Below are 23,892 nucleotides of genomic sequence, written 5' to 3'. Positions count from 1 at the left end.
TCTGCAAGGACACAAAAGCTTGAGGTGCCGTGGTGGTTTAAAACTTGGGCACTGGATTAAAAGGCCTACTTCAACCCTGTGCCTCTCCTTAGCTCTGTGGGCTCCAACAAAATATATCCATTTCCTCTTCTGTACCTTGGTCCTTAAGTGGCACTATTAGGAGGTGTGGCCTTGTTGGAGTGGGTGTGGCCCCGTGGGAGGAAGTGCATCCCAGGGGGCGGGGCTTTGAAGTCCTATGCTTAAGCTCCACCCAGGGCGGAGGAGGAGTCTTCTGGTTGCCCTCAGATGAAGATGTAGAACTCTCCGTCCTGTGCCACACCTGCCTGGACTGCTGTGCTGCCCATTATGATAACAATGCACTAAACTTCCGAAACTGTAAGCCAGCCCCATTAAAAGTTGTCCTTTATAAGAGTTGCCTTGGTCAAGGTGTCTGTTCACAGCAATGGAAACCTAACTAAGACAGTAACCGAGGGAGGAAATGTCAATGTTCCCATCTGTGCCTACACACCATAGACTGCTTGTGGAAAATATTAGTGATTGAAGGTTGCTTCGGATTTTTTCGTAGACCGCAAACGCGCATCTGAGCCTATATTATTCCTGAGGCCTTTCCCTCGGGAGTGCACGCATTTGAACCAATCGAATGACTACGGCTAGGAGCCCATCTCTCCACCCCTCGATTCCATCGAGAAAGCAAAGGAAGACGCCACAACGCCCGACTGCAGAGCGGAAAATGTATTGATGTTGTGAAGGAACGACGTGGAGACAGGTCAGGTCCATTGAGATGATGCACAGTGAAGACATGCTGATTCTCGGGATGGCGTCAGAAGGGTTAACAAACATGGCTGGGACTTGGCATTGTGCGTTTCTATTAGGGGATCACTACTCTAAAGTTTCTCCTAGAGTATCTTAATGGCCGCCTGCAGAGCAACTGCAGACCTAATTTAGATGTTAAGGTTGATCAGAGTTATCAGCAACCTGGTTTTCATTTGGTCACTGCTAGGAGGGGGGAAGGTAAATTTTCTTAATGTACTCCTTGTTTACAGGTTTAGCCACCAACTGACTCCAGAGGGTAATGAAAAATAAGTTAGGGAAAAATGACTGTGGTTAGGTCATGGATTCTTTCCTCGCAAGACCCTTAAAGTCATAGCATTTACATTTACGGGCATGGGGCAGCATCATGGAAAACTAAGTTAACAACAACAACAAAAACAAAACCTACTGAAAAATACATCTATAGGACACAGTGGTCAGCTGTAAACAGCTCAGAAGGGTAAAGAAAACACGGTCCCTTCCTGCAGGATGGGCAATGCAACAGTGACCCTTCCTGCAGGGTGGGCAGTCCGACAGTGACAAACTCTGCCTTTTTTCCCCCTTAGTGGCTATTTTCCTACCACAGTGTTGCGCTTCATTATTATATTAAATAACTTATAAGGGTAAGAAGGAGTTTGCTAGCCAGCAGCCAACTCAAAGCCTTGGAGGAAGAGGGGGTGGGGGAGGAGAGGGTGTTTACAATACCGCACTGGGTAAGGGGGATGTCTGCAGTAGAACCCCGCCCAGTCTTTGCCCTCACAGGAATACTGTTCAAGCTGAGGTCCAGGATCCAAACTGGGGGTGGGTGGATGAGAGGGGTTCCCCTCCCCCTCTCGCTTTTTCATTTAAATTAACAAAGAAGCATGGGCTTCCATAGAGCCAGCACTCAGCTGTGTAAGTTCCATTAGCAGCAAATGTTCAGGCCAAAAAAAAAAAAAAAAAGTAACAAACAAAAGACAAGTCCATCCAGGTGCAGAGCTGTGATTCACATGGAAATTCCAGCAGATGAATCATGCGCAGAGCCGGGACTTTCAGAGGATTCTTTCTCAAGTGTCTTCAGTGAAGATTTCAGTCTCAAAAGAAATCCGAGTCAATCTGTCAGCTGTGGGAAGTGAATTTCCCATCTGATCTACAGCTGGGCTCCCTTGCAGGGTCTGGGGGGCCGTTCCTAGTACTGGATGCCAGAAATCAAAGGCCAGCCCCCCTCCGGGGTCCGTCTGATTCAGCAGTAGCAGCAGCAACAGCAGCAGCAGTACTTTCCAGATGTTAAACTCTGCCCAAAAGGCTGGACCTGTGGAAAAAAGGAAACCGTGTAAGGCAGAGGTCCAGTTGTGTTCACCGCTCCTACATTTTTAGACGTATTTTTTACAGAGTTCAAATAATGGGGTAGAAATCCAGGACTGATGTCTTAGTGGTCCTTTAGGCGGACCGCTGGACACTTAAATAGTTATTAATGGAGACAGCCAAAGCACTGCCTACGGTAATCTCTATCTTGAGTGGTATTATATTAAATCAAAAATGCACACCATTAATGACAATGAACTCCTATGTACGTGTGACACGTGTGTGGTACAAAGGTTTATGTTTTAGTTAGGGCCTCAACTGCCGTGATAAAATACAATGACCACAAGTGACTTGGGGAGGAAAGGGTTTCTTTGGCTTACGCTTCCACATCACGGGCCACCATCGAAGGTTGCCAGAGCAGGATGCTGGAGGTCAGACTTTGATGTAGAGGTCATGAGGGAGTGCTGCGTCCTGGCTTGCTCCTCATGGTTGGTCAGCCTGCTTTCTTAATAGCCCCACAAAGGGCGACCAGCACAGGCTGGCTCTGTCCGCAATGGGCTGGGTCCTCCCACGTCTACACGAGGGCCAACTACATGGAGGCATTTTCTCAATTGGGGTTTCCTTGTCCATAATTATTCTAGCCTGTGTCAAGGTGACATGGAAATTGCCAGCACGGTTTACTTAGTGGATAGGAAGTGGGACCGAGGAGCAAAGGGTGAGCGTGTGGACGGCAGGGGCAGCCGTGGGGACATAGGGACACGCCCCTGTCTGTACTCAGCCTCAAGCGGACTGCACAGAAGCTATGAAAGACACAGACACACCACACTAATGTGACAGTGTGTGGCAGGTGACCAGAGAGCCAGGAGTGCCTGAGAGGCATAAGCTCAGGAGCAATTTCCACCCAGGGAGGAGTCCGTGCAGAGGCCGTGATTACGGTTAAGGCTGAGCACAGGTCTTAGATACAAGGAGGAGCCCACCCCTTACGCTTCCATGGAAGGCAATTTTCACATAAAAACTAGTCTTTTACGCCAAAGAATGCCTCCCACTGTGCGCACAAGATGTCTGCTCATCAAGCCACCGCCACAGCAGCCACAGCAGCTCTACTGTTACTATGCTGGAGATTGTGATTTGTAGCCCAAGTTGGCCTTAGACTCATAGGTCAGGCTAGCCTCAAACGTGTGGTTCTATTACCCCAGCTTCCAAAGACCTAAGATTCTAGGTGTGCCAATGTGCCTGGCTTCTACCCTTAAACACACTCTGACCAGAAAAAGATTATTACTGAGTTTACACAACTGTAAACAAATCCTCCTATGCGTGTCTAAATTCAGACAGGACATGGTCTTTCTCACATGACGAGAAAGTCTTTGGTTACATTTTTTGGGTTAACATATACTATATACAGTGCACAGAGCCTTGGGGAGAATTGTACAATTCAGTCTTTCCTGTCAATCCTTGGATTTGCAACCTAACTACTGAACTGCACCAGAACAGAGTAACTATAAAGAAATTATGGGTAGGCTTGGGTTTTTATATATATCTAGAATCTATGAATAATTCAGATACTGAGTATCTTGCAGAAACAATCTATCTCCCTCTCCACGACAAGGTTTCAGATACTAGGAGTCTTACCAAAGAAGAGGGTGATTACAAAGAAGAAATGTGGCAGGCAAAGTTCACCCTAAAATATAAACTAAAGGAGTTAATGTTCCATTTTCCCCCTTTGCTTTTGTGAGGTCTGGTCTCACCATGCAGCTCTGCTGGTCTGCAACTCAGCTCCTCTTGCCTCAGTTTCCTGAGTGCTGAGATTATAAATCTGCCCAGATTTGTACTGACTTCAGTGTGTGTCTGAACCAGTCATGATCATCTTGTGTCATATTGTGCCATGGCTGCTTTGGGGCCTATTAAAAATAGCTTACATGCTTAAAATACAAATACTTGCAAATTTGTTTAAAAAATACTAATAGAATAGCCAAAGTTTTGTTATTTTTTTTAACCTACAAATTATATTTTAAGTTCAGATTCTCTCTCTCAAACCAAAGGAGGCCTGGTATCTGATTGTTAACTGATACCCCCAACTCTAACTGATGTTGATTTTAGCCAGTATTTTTGTTGGGACCCCACCCAAATAGTTTTAAGATAGAACTATTCAAAAATAAAGTCTGAACTTTTTTTTTAAGATTTATTTATTTATTTATTTTATTTATTTATTTATTTTATGTATGCGAGTATAAGTACACTGTAGCTATCTTCAGATGCACCAGAAGAGGGTATCAGATCTCATTACAGATGGTTGTGAACCACCATGTGCTGCTGAGAATTGAACTCAGGACCTTTGGAAGAGCAGTCAGTGCTCTTAACCACTGAGCCATCTCTTCAGCCCCAAGCCTGAACTTTTAAACAAATTTTTAAACTTGTTTTGTTGTACTATACCATGGGGTAATCTCAATTCCATATTCCATTACATCATCAGGGAGGAACTGCAATCCTGCTATTATCTGCCAGTGTGAAGAAATAAAAGGCAATATGACTGAACGGTGGCACCAAGAATCCCAGGCCACAGAGATTCTGTAACCTGAAGACAAGACTCTGAAGTAGAAATTCCCGGTTGTGGTGTTTTTTCTGGAAGCTGTCTTGTGAGAGGATGCTTTGCTGAGGCAGCTTGAGCTTGGGAGGGTGCATGGTGTTTGGAAAGAGTGTAAGTAGAGATCCACAGACAGTGAACGAATGAACGAACACTCCCGCAGTGCTCCACCTGCGGAAGAACTTCTCATGGTGTTCCAGCTGATTCCTGTTGCTTCTGTTGACTCAGACTGACCAGTGGAGCCTTGCAGTTTCTCCTGGATGGAGCCACTACTACTGATTCATGTAGGGTGTTTGCTATTAGACTGGACTTCTGGTATTCTAACAAGGAGTGGAATCACCCCAAGGAACTATTTCTAAAGAGGCCCACAACCTCCTTGTCCTATTAACATTTTTCTTCCCCACCTCTGGTTGGTGGGTTAGAAGGAAACTTGAAGCATTTAAGAACCCGAAATAGAGTAGGCTTTGAAAAATCTAGACTCTGACGAACAGGTAGGTGGGGCCTTCCTACTCAAGACTCGCGTATGACTTTCCTGAGGTAAAGCCAATGTTTCCTACAGACTAGCACAACTATGAGACGAACTGAGACTCACCTTAAAGACTTCCATCTGTCCTTCTCTATATTATTTTCGGGTCCTTCACTCTCATATGAAGCCAAGTAGAGAGCTACAATCAACCAAAGGAGAGAATGCATTACAATTTAAGTTGTCTCTTGATACCATTAACCCCACGGCTGGAAAGGCCTGCTCAGCTTGAGCCCAAGCTCCACTGTGCCCTTCAGACATGCTGAGTTATCCTGAAGGACACAGTAGCACACAGCCATGACTGGTTATTCTAACAAGGCTCTGAGGCCCTTAATTAACCAAGAACGTGTGAGGCAAGAAGCTTTCAAAATGCAAACTGTACAGTGCTGTCGTAACTCAGACTCATAGTCTTTCCCAAAGGAAGGCTCACGGCCCTTTCCTGACGCCCTCAGCTCTTTCACAGAAATTACCTGTAGGCTGTTTAAATCCAAAAGAAAATCATCTCAAGATCGTAAACGCTGTTGTTAATCTTATTTATAGAGAGAATCGGCTGCTCTCCCCACCCCCAAACAGGCAATATGAATTCAAAATGTCCGCTGGACATTGCTGCAGATACTGTCCACAATCCACAAGGATGTAACCAATCAGTAGGTAAGCCCCCACCCATGAAATGTCCTACACCAGGCGTTTTCTCTCCTTCTACTGCCCAGTGTTCTAACAGATGAAGACCGTCCACACCTTTAGTAGCTTTCCAATTAAGCCTATCGTTTTGCAGAACGGGCATTAGAAAAGATGTCTAATGCCCCATGTTTGGCTGATTACAAAGTGAAAACATTTTAAATGATAAGACTTTCTGTGCAACAGAAAGAAAAGGCTGAACCAGCTCAGAGGCCTGGCATCATACATAAGAGGCAGCCAGGTACAGGCATTTCTCTGGGGGAATCTGGGGGAATCCGGGGCAGGTGCAAGCCAACAACTCACCATCTTCACTGAATATGGGCGCTGAAAGCAGGTACTGTAAGACCTTCCGGTCCCGCTCGAACGGACACTCCACCTGTTTCCATGTCATAAATTCACTCACTTGTTTGGCCAGTTCCCAAAATTTCTGAAAGAGAATTAAAGGATTTGAAGGGTGACCGTCAAGAATGATCACCCTTGCGGGACACAATTCCATTTGAAAAGCACCCAGTTTGGGAACATCAGCATCATCTTCTCCCCGTCTTCATTTAATAAGCATTGTATTTGCTAGCGATGGAATGGAAGATCACTCACATTCCCGCAAGTGACAGTGCTGCCGGAGAAAGGCCGCTGTGCTACTTGGTGTCATCAGTGAGTGTGCTCTGAGCTGCAGAATCTGCCTGCAAGGCTGGGGCACCAAGAACCAGCCCACTCTGACTTTTGGTTTAAGATTTTAGTTTATGACATAGACTCTCATTGTGTCACACTGCTGCCCTGAAATTCACTATGTAGACCCTACTGGCCTTAAACTTGTGGTAATCCTCCTGCCTCTGCCTTCTGGGTTCCACCACGCCTGGTCCCTTTTCTGATCTTCACATCTTTTCTGCTCACCTCGAAATTGACATGGCCATTTGGAAGCCGGTTGACACAGCCCTCGTTGAGGAAATAAATGTCTTTGATTAAGAGACTGAAGAATGGTATCACAATCTAGAAAGAAAAAGATTCGAGGTTGTCAGGATAAATCAACACTTAGCCTCTTGTTACAGATATAAGGGATGAACCGGCAATATTAACCCGGATCGCAGGGAAGGCCACCGAGAATTACATTCGGTACACTGTTCTGCACACTCCCTGACACACACTTCACTGCCTGCCATGGCTTGGCCTAGGGTGCAAATGCCACGGTACCTAAGCACAGTAGGGTCTCACACAGTAGGGTCTCACACAGTAGGGTCTCACACAGTAGGGTCTCACACAGTAGGGCCTAGCCCTGTTGGCGAGTGGATGGCCCAATACTTTTTGTTCAATTTTTCCTATTTTCTTCAGTGTTTACTTCGATAAAATTTAAAAGGTTCTTGCTGAGATAAAAGCACTTGAACTCCATTCATTTAGGGACCCCTTAATTATAGTAGTCTTAAAGGGGCATGATCCATCTCCTTCCTATGTTCCGTATCACCCTATCATTAGACATCTTCGTTTTAGATGAGTGGGGCCTTTTGCTGGGTTTGTTTGGTTGGGCTGGTTGATTTTATATTTTACTCTTGATGCCATTTCTCAAGATAATGGTGACAGCTGAAGGTTTTAAGCAATAGTTGCTACAGTAGAAGCAACTATAATAGTTGCTACAGTTTCCTATAGAAGAAGGCTTGCATGAGAGAGCAAGTCTCCGCATGCTGTCCTGGAAAAGCCCCGTAGAAGAACCTGGCACTGTCTGTTGCCAGACAAATACACTACAGGTGAGGGGGAGATGAAAATGTGTGAATTAAAATTAAAGACTTCAAAAGCCAGTACGCTTCTGTAATGATACCTTCTTGGCGGGGATGCTGCGGTTTGATGAGGCGGTAGTTCCCTGGCTACCCTGGAGTAGCAATCTTTAAAAGTATCCTGTGTCGGACCACTCCCATCTCAGCTAGAGATCGAAGTTCTGATACAGTCATTTTAATTTTTTTTCTCAAATGCTATGTATTTGAAAGAGTTTGCACTGTAAATAGCGCATCCAACAGATTATTTGGGGGAATTCTAAAAACACCAAGATCAGGTCTTTGAAGTCTTCTAATCTCATGACTCATGGATGAGAAAACAAACTTTTTGGCTCACGCACAAAGAACAAGCACCAACTTTCTTCTAGAGAGAAATTCAGATCTCTTCTCTGAAGTCTTTTTTCAAAAAGTCACAACACCTTTCATTAGTTTTGTTTCATTGATCCTTGAGGATAATAGATGTATCTTCTGCGTCCCCAGCACCCCTGACGACCTCATACTTGTCTGCAGAGCCCGTGAAGTAGCATGTGCCAACAGCGTGTAGTACACACTTCCTTCTTCCTCTCCTGGCCCTGGCTCTCACCTACGCTAACCCTTGCCACTTTCAAAGAACGCTCATGGTGGTAGGCGCTGGTCTACGGACTCCATCACACATCAGTGTAAGAACTGTCTCCACAGTTGGCTGGTACTAAAAGCTAGGGGTAAAATGTAAGGATTTTGTTTGTGCCTTGTTTTGCTTTAACTGTGCGTGTTGTTATTCTTGGTATGGCCTGGAAGACACAGACCTTACATTTTTAAGTGGCTGGCCCAGGGCATCGAAAGAATAATACTTCAGGGTATGTGAAATGGAAGTGACAGTGGCCACAGAGGTCCACGGGAGCACGGCCATGCTCACTGATCCACGCACTGGCAGGGTCTGCTCTCTGCTACAACCCAAACATGAACACACTCAGAAGACAATGAACATGCATCCTGGGACAGCCCCAGGAAGCGGGAGGCACAATGAAAATCAAGACGTGGTCATTTACAGTGCTTTTACAGGAGAAGCTTCTGTGCTGTCCCTGTCCTCAGGTGGGCTGTGGGCCTCATTCACTGTCTTGTAGACTTAAGTCTGCAGTTCTCAGAATGGCCACTAAACCGTGGGAGGCAGAAGGATTCCTTCTGGGAGTTTTGCATTCAGTGTCCCTACGAGATGCTTGACTACTGAGTCATTCTTCAGGAACACGGAAACACAGCCAGCAGACACAGTGTGGGGCACTTGGCTGCTCTATTTCTCATGCTTGTGACAAGAAGGGAATCTCAGACTTTAATCCCTCGTTCACTCCTGAGAGTCCCCATCAGCTTTGCACAGGGAACTGACTGGTGTAGAATATAAGCACTCAAGGGTTTTGTGAGATCAGTAAGGGGAATATGTCATGTTTTTATTAGGTCTTACCACTATCATTAGTGGGAAAACTAAGTAGCCATATATAAACTAATATATATATACACACACATAAATAATATACATATAGATTTTATAGCCATATAGATTCTATGGCCATATAGAAACTAACATATGGGTACATTATATACTTATACATTCTATAGCCATATATTATATAGCCACATATAAACCAATATATATGTATTACACATATATATGTAATAAATTATATATATATATCTTATTATTATTGATATATATAATAATATATATCTTATTATTATTGAGAATCATGTATTCCTCCTGGATGTCCCTCCAAATCAATATGTAACCAAGAATAACCTTAAACTTCTCTAATTCTCCTGAGTGCTGGGATTTCGGGTATGTACTGCCTCATGTGGTTCTACGGAAAGCTGGGGGCTGAACTCCAGTCTTTTTGTGTATCCTAGGCAAGTACTCCATCAGTGGAGGTACAAAAAAAGTTTCCCCTTTAAAACTATTCTGAATGCTGGGGCTAGAGAGATGGTTCAGCAGTTAGGAGCACTGACTACTCTTCCAGAGGTCCTAAGTTCAACTCCCAGTACCCACATGGTGGCTCACAACCATCTGTAATGGGATCTTATGTCCTCTTCTGACATTCAGGCGTACAGACAGACAGAGCACTCTATACATATACATATACATATACATATACATATGCATATACATATACATATACATATACATATACATATACATATATACACTGGAGAAATCTTAATATAATCATATATATTCTGAATTCATTTGGGCCTGATAATCCCAGCTACTAAAGATGAAGGCCTGTCTGGGCTACTTGGTGAATTCTTTCTCAAAAACAAACCAGTGCAAACCAGTGAACTAACAGCTGGGCTTTATTAGAGATATGGTAGAGTGCTTGCATGGTGGGCACCAAAGTTCCAGGTTCCACCCCAGTACTGTAAGCGTGAACTGCTGGTAATTCAGAATCAGTCTTTGGACTTTCAGGCCAATTCTCTGTCTAGAAATTGATGCTAATGAGGAGGACCAAGTTTACAGAAACACAAACAACATAGGGAAGGGGCTGGAAGCCATGGAAACGCATGAGAGATGCAGGGGTAAAGACTGAGAGACTCCGTGTGCCGAGGACCCACAGGGAGGGGAACTATTTAGAGAACACTTAAGGGCTCCCACACGGAAGACAGCTTTGCTTTGTACCATAACAGGTTCCTGGAAACGCGCTACTTTGACCACAGAAACTTGAGATTTGGAAAAGATCAAATACCATTATTTGAGATGTACTGCCCAGGAGATTGTAAAGTGGGCAGTTTACTTTGGAATAAAGAAACTCCCTCAGCTCAAAATAAGGAAAATAATCTCATTTTTAAAATAAAAGGATAGATCTGCCCAGACGTGGCTTTTATGTCTTATCTTTTGAGGCCAATTATAAAAAAGGAACGGTATACTTCTTCAGATGGTTGTATTTATGGTTGGCCCATCAGCCACAGGCACAGCCTATACATTGACACAGAACTGCCCTTTACAGATGAAGCAGGATGACATGACTTAAGTGACATATAATGTACATCATCACATTTGTTTGCCTTTCTGGGGGCAGCTGAGAAAGTTGCACAAGTGACGGTGGCTTCCCTTGGTGGCTGCTGTCAGAGCTGCAGCCCTCTGTCATTCAGGACTCACAGGCACCTCCCCACCTTACCGACGGCCGTGTGGAGGCTGGGGTCCACCACAGGGAGCTATGGGGTGGTCTCACTGCTTCCCCGCGCCCCTCACTTCAGGACATCGGGGTCCTCCCTAGCTTTTGCGCATCGTCACTAGGAAGCTTAACCCACTACAGATTGGCTCTTCTTAGCAAAATATAAAAGCTAGCAAACTGCCCGGCGCCCAGAAGTTTCCTCAGTTAAAAATTAAGTTAATGCATTTGTGATGTTTCTCAGATGTCACCGGAGCCAGCATTTCAGTTCTAGTGGTAGAAACATCTTTAAAAGGAGTTTAAGTCTTAGGTCATTAGTCCCGATGATTCTGTGGGGAAGTGACTTAGAAGTCAGGGGATATTTTCTCCAGTTTCTTCAGGCTTAACATGGTTAAAAATACTGCTTAACATGGGGGCAGAATTTAAAAGTTGACAGCCGCCACTAAGAAATAAGCATTAGCAGCTGGAGAGGTGGCTCAGCAGTTCAGAGGACTGTCTACTCTTCCAGAGTGCCTGGGTTCGATTCCCAGCACCCACATGGCAGCTCACAACTGCAGCTCCAGTTCCAGGGGGATCTGACACCCTCACACAGACATACATGCAGGCAAAACACCAATGCACATAAAGCAAAACTCAATAAATCTTAAAAAGAAAAAGAAGTCACCAATAGCTGTTATCATAACTGAGCATTTACTTCTCAAACACCATGACAGACAATCTGTCCTTCCCCTGAGAGGAACTGAGACAGAAATGTGTCCCAGAGTCCAGAACTTGTGGTATAATGAGTGGGGGGGGGGAGGACTGGATCATTAATTCTTTTTAGACACTGCTCCTGTATTGTTTCATGCCACCTACATATCCAATTAGTCACCGCAGGCCTAACGCCATAGCAACTAACCTACTTTCTGAGAATAAATGGCTTGACTGTGGGAGGTAAGCTAATTCTTTTGAAAGAAAGGTTACGTTAAGTGAACTACCTTATGCAGAGCTTAAATGTCTTTTTCCCATTAAACCAAATTGCTCTCTAATGCTATTAGTCCCCTTATCATATGACTTAACTAACTGCCTGAAGTACAGCTAAGATGCTACAGAACGCATCAGAAACAGAATCAGACAAAGAACGTAATATACAACTGCACAGGTCCACCCCACAGCACTTCTCTTTGTCCACTGTCACGCTCCTCTTCCTCGTGGCCTTCTCCTCCCGAGGGATAAGATAAGTGCACCTCTCTCAGGTCCGAGCGGGTAAAAACAATGCCAGGTAGTATTTACATCCCGACAAGTCTATAGATAACAAGTGACACTCTTCCCAGCATACCTTCTCTCTGCTACTGTGAGCAGTGAGGGACCTCTGTGCTGCCCCTCGGAGAGCTGTTCTGTAGTTGTAGAAATTGCTTGACGGATCCATCTGATGCTGTAGAAAGAGAATGTTTTTAACCACTCACCTTCCAACTTACAAGATCATGCCGACACATACAAAAAGTCACAGTAAGTTAGGAGATTCATTAGAAGTATGATTTATTCATCTCACACACACACACACACACACACAACATATAACTTCAGAGTTATATGGGCATGGCTGTTTGGGATAACCAACTTTGCCCAGATAGTGGTGAATGAACATTCTAAGGAGATAAAGACACTGTATAGTAGTACAAAAGGCAAAGGGGACACAGCCCTTTCTCTATGGTTCAGAATCCCAGTTCTCCTCTGGCACATACAATTATGTGACAGAGAAGTCAACATTTCTTCTATCAATTACTCCAAAATGTCCACCTCTGTTTATAAAGGACCAGCCCCAAACCAACTTTATTTTGCCCTTCTCCAGTCTGAGTCCCTTTTCTACCTCTGGGTCTGAAAGTCTTTCCCTTTTATGGTACCCTCTGATGGAGAAGCAGCATCACGTAGCTGAATTCCATCTTACAGGAGCACCGCTATCCATCCCAGGCTGCCCCAAAACTCAGCCTCCCGAGTGCAGGTACCACAGGCATGCTCTATCCACTCAATGCTAAGTCACCCCTTTCACATACCTCAAGAATGTCAAACTTTGCAGTCTTCACTTTGGCCCAGGTTTTCTTAAGTCGCGAGACCGGGCTCATGTTCATACCAGCTTCCGGTTTAAAACAGACGTGAAAGGAAGAGAATGGAAAACAGAGATGTAAGACACCAATGTAGCTTGTTCTCCTGCACTGCGTATGTTGCGAAGCATCGGCAACTGAGTTCTCCAACAGCCTCCAACTTTACATTTCCTTGCTAACTTTCCCTCGGCTGAGAAGCAGCATGCTGTGCAAGGGCTAGGCACCCTTCTTGGGATATGTAGGTCATATTCAGGGACTGTGACCCTGCCGTGTTGTGGCATGTGAGCAGCCAGGGTAACTACATACACAAATGGTCATGACTGCAGCACTTTACTTATAGACGCTGACGCTGGTATGGTTTGGGTTTTCTGAGGCAGGCCAGTCTGAACTTTTCTCTAGAACTAAGACTTGAGTTCTAGATTCTCCCTTTTCAGTCTCCCATGTGTTAGGACAAAAGGTATAAGACAGCATACCTGACAAGATGCTAAAGTCTGAATTTATATTATATTCATTTGGAAATTCTTCTTTTTTTCAATCACTTCAAAATATTAGAATTCTAGTGAGCTCATTGGCCATTATAAAACAAAACGGAACAGTTGGCAACTGGGCCACAGGTTGTTATTTGTTACCCTGTTTCCTGTCACCTGACCTATCATGCATGGTTTCCATATATTTCCTCATATGCTCACTACACATTCCTTCAAGAATAACCTCAGTTCCAGGCTGGGGGATTTTCCCAATGTTATCTGGTTGCCCCAGTAGCAGAGATCATACCAATGTGGCACCACAGGCCATACCTGTCCCATGATGCCACACTGCCTGTCTCAGTGATAACCTATGTACTACTATAGCTACTTGGTACCACACTGCAGAGGAAAATGAGTCTACATGTACCTAAATGAGTACACATATTCATCTCTTGCCACCAATATTTCTATGTTTAATAACTTAAACTGATGGCTAATTGATGCAAAACACAGACACAGATCTTAAATGTTCAATGAGATGAATTTGATAGGTGGACCAGGTCATCTATCTCCATTCCAATCAAGTTATAACTTTCCATCACCTGGAAAGCGCCTTTGGACCCACTTCTGATCAGCTTCCACCTCCTCCAGAAATGTCAACAGTGGTCAAAGGTCATCTATTGCCAGACATTAGTTGGCTTTGTCTATTCTAGACCTCCGCACATGAGCGGCATCGCAATGCACATGCCCTGTCGTGCCTGACCTGGAAAAGGCTCAGCACGATCGTGAAACTCATTCAGCTTAGGTATGTTCCAGTGATTCATCTTACTGCTGCAGAGTATGTATTGTCTGAATACGCCAGGTTGTTCAGTCATTTACTTGCAAATGGGCATTTGGGCCCTTTCCAAGCTGGAGCTATTAGGAACGAAGCTTCATTTATAATTCTAGCACAAATCTTTCTGTAGGCGTACTCACTTTTTATGGGCCAAATATGTCAGTGTTGGAACTTCTAGATTACAGGGGAGGTTTTTGATTAGCTTTATAAGAAACTGCCAGTTGCTAAAGCCATAAAACGATCCAGACTCCCTCTATTCCTGTGTCGTTCATTCCACATACCTCTTACCCTGAACAATATTTGGTACAACTAGTTTTAATTAATTTAAGTTATTTTGGTGTATGAGATGGTCTTTTGCATTTCTGATGGTCCTTTTATATTCCTATTATCCCTGGTTGTTTATCTAGTGCAATTGTATGGTTCTATGTGGGTTATGGATACAAGCTCTTTGTTGGCTATATGTTAATATCTTCATCCATACTATGGCCTACCTTGGCCCTTTCTAATTGGTAGATGAAGAAAACTTAGTCACCCTCTATCACTAAGGATGTCAGCCTTTCAGATACCCGGACTTAGATGCCCACTCTATTCCTATGGAGTCAAACATGGTCAGCATTTTAATGGGGGGAAACAAAGGCAGGTGATAAAAGACAAAAAAGGGGGGGTTAGTGATTTATCAGGAAAAATATTAATAAACTACATTGAGAAGATCCTCTAGCTTCAAAATGACCCAACTCTTCTTTTTCTTTTACACAACTATTTGCTGAGTGCCTGAAAGTGTATAAATGGCCGTCCAGTGTTAAGCTGGAGCCACAAAGATTTGCTTCTGTGTGTGCTAATGAGTAGGAAGACACACAGTGTCAATCAACTCCCCGCCCCCCAGCTCCATGATCCTCTGGAGAGACCTGGAAGACTGCGGTCATGAGCTGAGAAGTGTGGGCAAGAGGGAAGGTTGGGTTTCTTAGGCCATCCTCAGGCTAACGCTGACAAAATGGTGAGATTTCATCTGGGTCATTTCCATCATGCTTGGTATACGAGCTGCCCAAATACCTCTAGACTTCTCATATTTAGACAGATGTTTCAGTCCTCAGCTTTTACATTTAACTGAGAATGAATGAACTAAAGACACTGAATGAATTTGAGCTTGCGAAGGAAAGATTATATGCACTTGTACTAATTTAGCTTCATAAAACATTCTGAATGCTTCACAGTAAGTCTGGATTAAAGAGATTTTTTTCAGGATTTTCAGCAGATACATTTTGCAAGCCCCATAAAACTAGTATCACGTATACACACACACACACACACACACACACACACACACACACAAAATCACTCACAGATAATTGCCATCAAAGAATTGAAGTTTCCAATGTTGAAACACTCTCGCGCCACGTCGATGAAATATTCAATCATCCTCGCTCGGTGTTTCTTCTTCACAGGCTGTAAGGAAAACGACTATGAGCAGACAGGAACGTGACACACAGGCCCAACAGATAGAAAGCAAGCGGGAAAACTGGATTTGAGGGGAAAAAATGCACTGTCTCACCATGCAGATTTCTGTAGCAACCAAGTAGCTTAGACGATTGAACCATTCTACGTAAGCTTCTAAGTTTCGTGTTTTCTTCCGTTCACTGTAGCAACTCTACAGAGGAAGCAACATGGACGGGTGAGATCTGCAAATACGCACTGCTGTGTTCACAAAAGTGTCCTTCCTTCCCTCCCGAGAAATGACGTGACTCTGAAATGGCGTTACTCCCAGTGGCACCTGCCCTAAGACCCTCAATTCCAAAGAAGGATTTGCTGGTTACTTTTAACTGTCCACTTGACAAGCTAGAATCGTCTGGGTCTTCCCAAGTTCGTGGGAGACTGACTCAATGGTTAATGGACGTAGGAGGGCCCAGCCCACTGAGGGCAGCACCATTTCCTCTAGGCAGGCGCACTGAGCAGCACGGCAAAGAACCACTTGTATGAACAGACCTGTCTGCACTTGTTTCTCTCTGTTCCTTCTCCCTTTTTAAAGGTTAAAGTTTTATTTCTGAGGAACTTGCCATTCTTAGAGAGAGAGCAAGATAAGAAAGCAAACATGTGACGCTCCCTTCACCCTAGGAGTAAACCAAAGCATAAAATTCTTCTTGAATCCTGGCATGTTTCTGGTTTTGACTGGACGTGACTAGCTCCTTGGGCTCCCGATTTCCCCAGAATCTGAAACTGTGAGCCTAACAAGCCAGGGTACTCTGTCAGAGCAACAGAAATGCAATTGGATCCTTCCTCAAACAGCCTTGGGCCACCCGTAACAATTGCTATCAGCCCAGCAGGGAGAGGGAATCCGAATTTCGGAGCACCATTGGCCCAAAGAGAGATGGAAATCTACACCACCATGCTCTAGAGCAGGGTGAATGCCAGACTGTTTCAAAAGCCTCAGTTCATCTTATCGTGGAGTTCAAGGCCAAGCTCGAAAAGGTTCATTAATCCTCTTTCCTTCCTTTCAGAAGACACAAACAAAACAGTCCACTCGCCTCCTATTGAAAAACAGTCTTCACTTCCCATACCGAGAGAAGCTGGTCGGTGGGGGAAACAGCTGTTGGCTGGTGTCCCAGAGAGACTTCATCAGTAGATGTGGCAGCCTCAGATAGCCTAACAATTCAGCTTGCTTCTAGAGGTCACTCTAGAAGGGCCAAATATGTTCGTGGAATGTATAGTGTATGTCCAGTACCATGTTCTTTATATGTGAGCAGATTTACATCCAGAAAGGGGTGGGACCAGCAAGAGCTTTGCTGTGCAGGCTGGGTGCATCCTGGCTCTCCCGCCCCTGCTGCCGAGTCACGGGCACACCGTTCTCCATGGTTTTCCTTCTGGCTTTAATCTGCTAAATCTATTAGGTTCTTATCGTCTTCTCTCACCAACATTGTGTCTGCCTGCCAGGAAGGGCTTATTAAATTCCCCAATAAGGAGGAAGTGATGGGGTAGGACTATTGTACAGGCACTCGCAGACCCAGCCCAAGAAAAACTACAAGGAATCACAAAACAGCTAATGAAAAACACAAAAACAAACAACTTGGTACTGATTACCTTATCGTTGTCCAAAGGGTCCTTCTGCACAAATGCCTGAACAAATTCTTCTGGGCCAATGTAATTGAGTCTCTCCTGAAACAAAAGCAGACAATATTAAAGAAAATGAGAAGAAGACGGATACCCACTTCCCTCTATTAATTTTGGCACTACCCTGCATTTCTTAAGGCAGATCATAAAATGAGCTTTTAACCCTGAATGCTTTCATCAGCTTCAAGATGTGAAGAGAGGCAATTCTCTCCTTAGGCCAATGTTTCCTAAGACAGTTGAAGAAGGAAGGAAGTAATAGGAAAATAACAGGAAACTAATCAGAGACAGAAGATAAAGGGTCAGGAAACTCTGCTTCTACGTCTTGTTTAGTATGTGTTTATGGGTAAACTCCTAGGGTATCAGAAACATCCGTATTCAAATGGCCACACAAAACATGCTCTAGCTGTTGTGTGGATGTTTTTCCCTTTTGAGTTATTCTGACCTCTCTCCTGATATTATTATCAGCAAACAGTCTGGATGCCAAAGCAAACCGTCTGCGGCTGCAAAGGGCAAAGACGATAGTGCCTCACCAGCTCGATGTGAGTCAGCTGCTGGGCCAACGTGTAAGGGTCGCTGCAGACGGTCATGATGTCCCGCTGTATGGACTGGGGCTTGGTCTTCAGAACTGTGAGTCGGTCTGTGGCTGTGGAGCTGAGTTTGGCCAGGACTTCCTCATACTGGCTGAGGGCGGCAAGTTTTCGGATCAGACACTGCATCATCTGCTGGACGTTCTTCCGGTACGTCTGCTGGGAAGTGAGGGACGGTGTTTGTGTGAGGCTTCACACACCCCGTCTTCTAAGCTCTAGCAGCTAAAAACTATAATTCAGGCTGGGCCTTGAAAACACCTCAGAAACTTCAGCTTAGCTATTGAGGTGATCTAGTGTAATAAGACTACACATGACTAGGCGTGCTCTTGTGAAACTGTCCCTGCTTACTTACGTTACACTAAGCCACATGGATCTGAAGTTGGACCACCGCCTTCCCATGTTTTTACAGTCACATGTGTGGTTTCTCCGTGCCTATAATTTCCTTATTCTTGTTCTGCCAAGTGCACAGCAGCTACGCGACAGGATCGCACCACCGCTGTCCATGTCACCTTCCTGATCTTCCCCATCCACTGTGGAACTGGGTATTCACTGGCAGTCTGACCTCTCTCTGCTCACTCCCATTCCCTCCCGTGCACGCGACAGCACTGATGTTCACCACCACTCCCTCACAGGGGAGATCTCTCGCCACAAAGCTGCCACCGGGTGCCACTTTGTTGACTGCACCAGGCTACATTCAAGACTCTTGAGAGACGTTAATAACAAAAGTATTTCCTGTATTATAGGTGAATGTTGACCGCTTGCCTTTTAAAACACTTGTTAAAGCAAAGAAATGACTTCCTAGTCAACCCACCCTTCCTTCCCCCTTCCTCCTTCCTTCCTTTTCTTCTTCCTTCCTTCCTTCCTTCCTTCCTTCCTTCCTTCCTTCCAGTATATTTTTTTGATATGGAGTTATTCTGATCTTTCTTTTCTGACCTCCCACTGCTAACAGCAACCATCCTTCCTTCAAGGTAAACTATGGCGCTCATGTTGGCAAGCGCCAGGCAGACTGACTCAGTGGCATCTGGACACTGGGGCAGACAGCTCCACAGGAGAAAAGACCGGGGAGTCTACAGATGCAGGCGAGTCTATGCTTATGCCTCCGTGGCTTTTTAAAAGGTGCCTGGTAGCATCTGCCGAGATTTGAAATTTGAACATTGTAAGCCTAATATACATACATATATTATATATATATATATATATAATTTGGCTTAGAGTATGTTAAACACACACACACACACCTGTAGATATTTACATTAAGGAAATTACAAATCTGAAAATGTCTAATTCTCAAGTAGGCAAGATTTAAGAGCAAGCACAGCCTTCTCCATCTTTTTCTTCTCTACCTGGTACTGGCAGCTTTTAAATATGCCCATTGTATAACATTTTTCCAATAGCAGATGAAGTGGGGCACGAGGGTTGGGAGTTCCCGAGAGCGAGTTTGATACCAGCAGTCTCAGGGTCCCCAACACAAGAGACTTTTGGTGGAAATGGCCACTTTCCTACTGCTCCCCACCTGAAGGTCCCAACAGAAAAAAACAGGGGGCTGAGCAGGTTGGCCTGCAGCGTGGGGCAGGTCTCTGACTAGGCTTGGATGAGGCACAGTCTGGACAGCACACTGCAAACACCCTTCAGATGATTCCAACAGGCAGCAATGGATGGGGAGCGGAGCTCTCCTCAAAGTCTAGCAGGTGAAAGATTTGTGTTCTCCACTTTAAAAAATGTTGTCTTTGGGAAGGTGGAGGTACTGCAAGTCACAGTGAGGCAAAAGCCACAGAAAGATGTGACACAAAAAGCACACAACGGGTGGACTGAGTCAGTGTGTGGAGGGAGAGGGAGGGAGGGAGGGAGGGGGAGAGGGAGAGGGAGCACTGCGACCCTTTCCAAAGCTTCCTGCTTTCCTCAGATTCCATTTGAAAAGCCAGGCTCTGTGAAGTTAAGCATCCTTCCTCACTGAGTCATGAATTGCTAAATATGTACTTATTCTTCTTTATAACTTCAGTTGCCAGCCACAGTCATTACCTGGCAAATAAAGGCTGAAGTCCTTATTACAGCGGCCAGCCCCTTAAGGAAGGGAAATTGCTCACCGCCTACTCTGGTCGTTTGTCATGAAATTCAATCATTAGTTTTATTTTGTGTTTCTTCCAGGAGAGTCCTAATAAACCACTTCATCTGGGGGCAAATCCCCAGGGGAGAAGCATATTAAGCCAAATTATGTGGAACTGTCCTAGCAGATTCTAAAGAAAAAAATTATATACGGGGCACACCTGGACTCACTGACTGCCAAAAAAAAAAAAAAATACCCTGAAGTCACAGGCAAGAAGCCACAGGTCCTAACTCCAACCCAGGCTTCTTCCACTGGGAGGAATAATGTTTCCCCGTTCTCGTAATTGGCTTTTTTGTTCATTTGTTTGTACATCCATCCATCCATCTACCATCTACCTATCCGTCCATCCGTCCGTCCATCCATCTACCATCTACCTATCCGTCCATCCGTCCATCTACCATCTATCTATCCATCCGCCCATCCATCCGTCTACCATCTATCTGTCCATCCGTCCTTCCATCCATCCATCCATCCATCTACCATCTATCTATCCGTCCATCCATCTGTCCATCCATCCGTCCATCCATCTGTCCATCCATCCAAATACACTGGAGCCAAGTACATGCCCAGTGTTAGACAGGAGTTAAAGAAACCATCATGAACTGAGTGGGCATAACCTAGAGTCCAATGGAGCAACGATGAACTACAAATCCCAGAGTGCCAGGAAACGAAAGGCATAAAAGTCAAGAATAGGAGGGTCTGTGATTGGAGTTGTGGGAGGTCTCTCTGAGAAGAAGAATTTAGGTACGTGATAGCAGGGAGCCTGCCAAGACTAGAGCGCAGCAAGGGCCTTTCACACATTAGCACAAGGCACTTAGTGTCATGATTTATGGAATGAGAAGGAAGCTAGGAATTTAGGGGACTAGCCAGAGCACACCCAAATCAAGCAACTGTTATGTGTGGAGCCAATTCCTAAATTCTGGATAAAAGCAGCCAAGAAATGGCAGCTTCCCAGAAGCCCTGGCCAGTGAAGGCAGACGCAGCCTCCATCTCTGCCTGAGTTCAGTGTACTTCCTGGCAAACCTTGTTTACCTTTAATAATGCCTGTGGCACACCACTCTCAAGCCAGCGGGCCTCTGCGTGCTGTTAGCACAAGAGTATCAGCGAGAAGTCAGGGTCAGAAGGATATCTGTTCCTTTCCTCCATCCCTCAATTCCTGAAGTCCTGACCTTGTTGATAAAGACCAGAACTCAGTAGGCAAACAAATCAAAAGGAGCATCTTTTTTTTTTTAATTTCTATGATAAGAAAGCCCAAAAGCCATCAATTTAGCATTTTCAAAGCACAGCATTTTATCTTATCATCATCATCATCATCATCATAGTGGATAGAGAGATGGCTCAGTGGTTAAGAGCACGGATTGTTCTTCCAGAGGTCCTGAGTTCAATTCCCAGCAACCACATGGTGCCTCAGAACCATCTACAATGGGACCTGATGCTCTCTTCTGGTGTGTCTGAAGAGAACAGTATAGTCACAGATATAAAATAACTAAAACAAATCTTTAAAAATAATAATAATAATAACCAGGTGTTCCTTTTTTTGTGAAGAAACAAGTTTAGACGCAATTTCTAGCTCCTATCTCTAAAAAGCAACAGATAAGAGATTGACCGGCAGCATCAATAGCTCCATATGATTGAACCTAACTGAAAACTGACTGTGACTCAGACTTTAGCCTCAGAGAAGGGGAAGCCTAGGATGGCGCTCATCCTTTGACCAGTTTGTCTGTCATAAGCCAAAGACACTGGGCCAGCACTGGCCCCGCCGAGCGGCCAGCAGCTGCCATCCCTAACAGAACGCTTACGGCAGACTGCACGGTTGGACATTCCCCTTCGTGGGTGTCCATCGCCATCTCAGCCTAAGACAGGCAAGTGGACCAGAAGAGTCACAACTGGCGGGGCGTTCCACGTGACGCCACAAAGGAAGCGTGAAAGCGTCAGCTCCTGGGCTGAAAACCACGCCAGAGAGCTAAGTGCTCGGAAGAGCTGCTTTTGCCTCCTGTCATGAATCTTAGGTTAGGGGGACGGCAGTAAGACAGAGTGATACGAGTCAGGACAGGTGCTGTGAGCTGTCATCTCTGCAGCACGGAGCTGAGAGAACCCCTTCTCCAGGGAGCTGGCATGGAGGCCCAGCGCAGCGTCCCTCCTCTGGGACACCGCTCACTGCCAGGCTCCTCCTAGGTGACAGCGTTACATCCGTGCCGAACTTGTTCCCGGGAACTTATCTGCCACACGGAAACCTCAAAGTTATCCTTGCCCAACAAGCTTCAACACAAAGTTCGCCCTCCAGGCCTGCTTCAAATAACCCCGGATCTACTAAAGCTGGTTAGCACCTGCCTATCAAAGGCTCAATGGAGGGAAGTGATATTTATGGAGTATGACCTAAGAGACTTTGAATCTCCACTTCTTCTGGGTCCTACCCTTGAAGTACCTTCTGGCACCAGAATACTTGGATTGTTTCCTGCCACCCCCAGCCCCGGGAATCACCTTTGCTAATTATACAGCAGCGCACCGTCTCTCTTTTATCAAGGAGAGTTCACCGTAAACACTGTGAACAGCATGTTAAGTCCCTCCATGGACCTCTTTGCTTTCTGTTTTTCCTGTACGTCATCACACTGCCTTATGTCTGCCCCAAATTTCTAAGCTTTTCACTTAATTCCCAGAATAATTAGTATGTTTCTTACCTGACTATCTGTAAACGGCTGCATCTCCCTTAGATCCGGAACGTACAAGCCACAGTAGTCCTTGCCAGATCCACTCACACCAAACACTGGCATACATGTTTTCCCCCTCTACGGCCTGGACTGTCTGTCTATTTCTAATTATGAGTTATTAATATGCCATTTGGCTCTATCCACTCTAAGTATGGGCGGACACACAGAGATTAATATACGAGCTGGGTCAAACCTCTGCAGAAGACAGACTGAAGTGCAATCAAATCAAAACGCGCCTGGCACCATGAATTAACACGAACACCGCCCCCAAATAACCACATAAGACTGCAGATCACACTCATCTGAAGTGGACTGGAATAATTATTCCCTACCTGACCTGCCAAAATGCCAATGCAGGCTACACAGAGGGCTGTGGGGCCGTCCAAAGTAAAAAAAAAAAGCACTGAGGAGTTCTGTGGCAATCCAGCCCAGTTCCGGCCTCACGGGGAAGCACCAACGGCCTTTCCTGAGCTTCAGTGACCAACCTCCTCGCCGCTGGCCATCCTGTGTGCCAGGTCCTTCAGGTTCCTCATCACCCTCTCATCCCGGAAGTCATAAGGAAACGTTTCCGTCCACTCTGTCAAGAGTTGAAGGATTTTAGGTGCAATTTTTCTCATCTGGTTCTAGGGAGAAAAGAAAATCTGCGTCAGAGATGTCCATCACCGTGCTCTGCATTAAATAAACAACCAAGTAACAGGTGTCCCTGGCTGACGGCTAGCGCGGCAAACTCTCTCGGGTGATAACCTCTTCGTGTTAACACCAAGTGCAGTCAACCAAGGTGGGACTGAGGGTCCTCTGTGACTTTAATACTGTCCTTTGGTTTATCTTATTTTAATTTTACAGTCCTGGGCATCTAACCCACAGTCCTACACACAGGAGGTAAGTAGTCTATCACTGAACCACTTCCTGAGCCCTACGCCCCGATCTTTATACCCTTCTCAATTCCACATACACAGTTGTGGTGCCATGTAGCGCATCAGTGTGGGGCTGAGCGAGGGTTGCTCATGGAGATCACACAACCTAAGCCCGAGCTAGCCCATCGAAGAGGCCCGAGCTAGCCTATCGAATGAAAACAACGCACGTCCAACCACTCACAGGCCGCCTCACCTTATCGCCATCTGCTTCACTCAGACGCTGGTGCTCGACACACAAGTGGCACACCTTGGCCATGAGTTCGTACGGGTGCATGAACAGTCGAGAGCTGAGCAGGAAGGTGAAGATGTACGTCCTCTGCAGCA

General features: G+C 45.2%; 1 protein-coding gene across 2 annotated transcripts in view; it reads right to left on the bottom strand.

The window, feature by feature from the left end:
* Nucleotides 1-717: 717 nt before the first annotated feature.
* Nucleotides 718-23,892, bottom strand: part of Rasgef1b (RasGEF domain family member 1B) — a 34,891-nt gene continuing 11,716 nt past the window's right edge. The window contains exons 3-14 of one of the 2 annotated variants that reach the window (XM_052198285.1): nt 23,762-23,884; nt 23,140-23,277; nt 17,786-18,001; nt 17,226-17,300; nt 15,703-15,798; nt 15,494-15,596; nt 12,804-12,883; nt 12,089-12,184; nt 6,768-6,863; nt 6,180-6,303; nt 5,268-5,340; nt 718-2,101 (exon numbers count right to left, since the gene is read on the bottom strand). In XM_052198285.1, coding sequence (XP_052054245.1) covers nt 2,077-2,101; nt 5,268-5,340; nt 6,180-6,303; nt 6,768-6,863; nt 12,089-12,184; nt 12,804-12,883; nt 15,494-15,596; nt 15,703-15,798; nt 17,226-17,300; nt 17,786-18,001; nt 23,140-23,277; nt 23,762-23,884 — 1,245 coding nt within the window. In that variant the 3' untranslated portion in view covers nt 718-2,076. The remainder of the gene's footprint in view (nt 2,102-5,267; nt 5,341-6,179; nt 6,304-6,767; nt 6,864-12,088; nt 12,185-12,803; nt 12,884-15,493; nt 15,597-15,702; nt 15,799-17,225; nt 17,301-17,785; nt 18,002-23,139; nt 23,278-23,761; nt 23,885-23,892) is intronic. The other variant, XM_052198286.1, reaches the window with a different exon arrangement.

This window comes from Apodemus sylvaticus, chromosome 11 (genome assembly GCF_947179515.1).
Source record: "Apodemus sylvaticus chromosome 11, mApoSyl1.1, whole genome shotgun sequence".
Taxonomy (NCBI): Eukaryota; Metazoa; Chordata; class Mammalia; order Rodentia; family Muridae; genus Apodemus; species Apodemus sylvaticus.
This window is presented reverse-complemented; position numbering and strand designations above follow the sequence as displayed.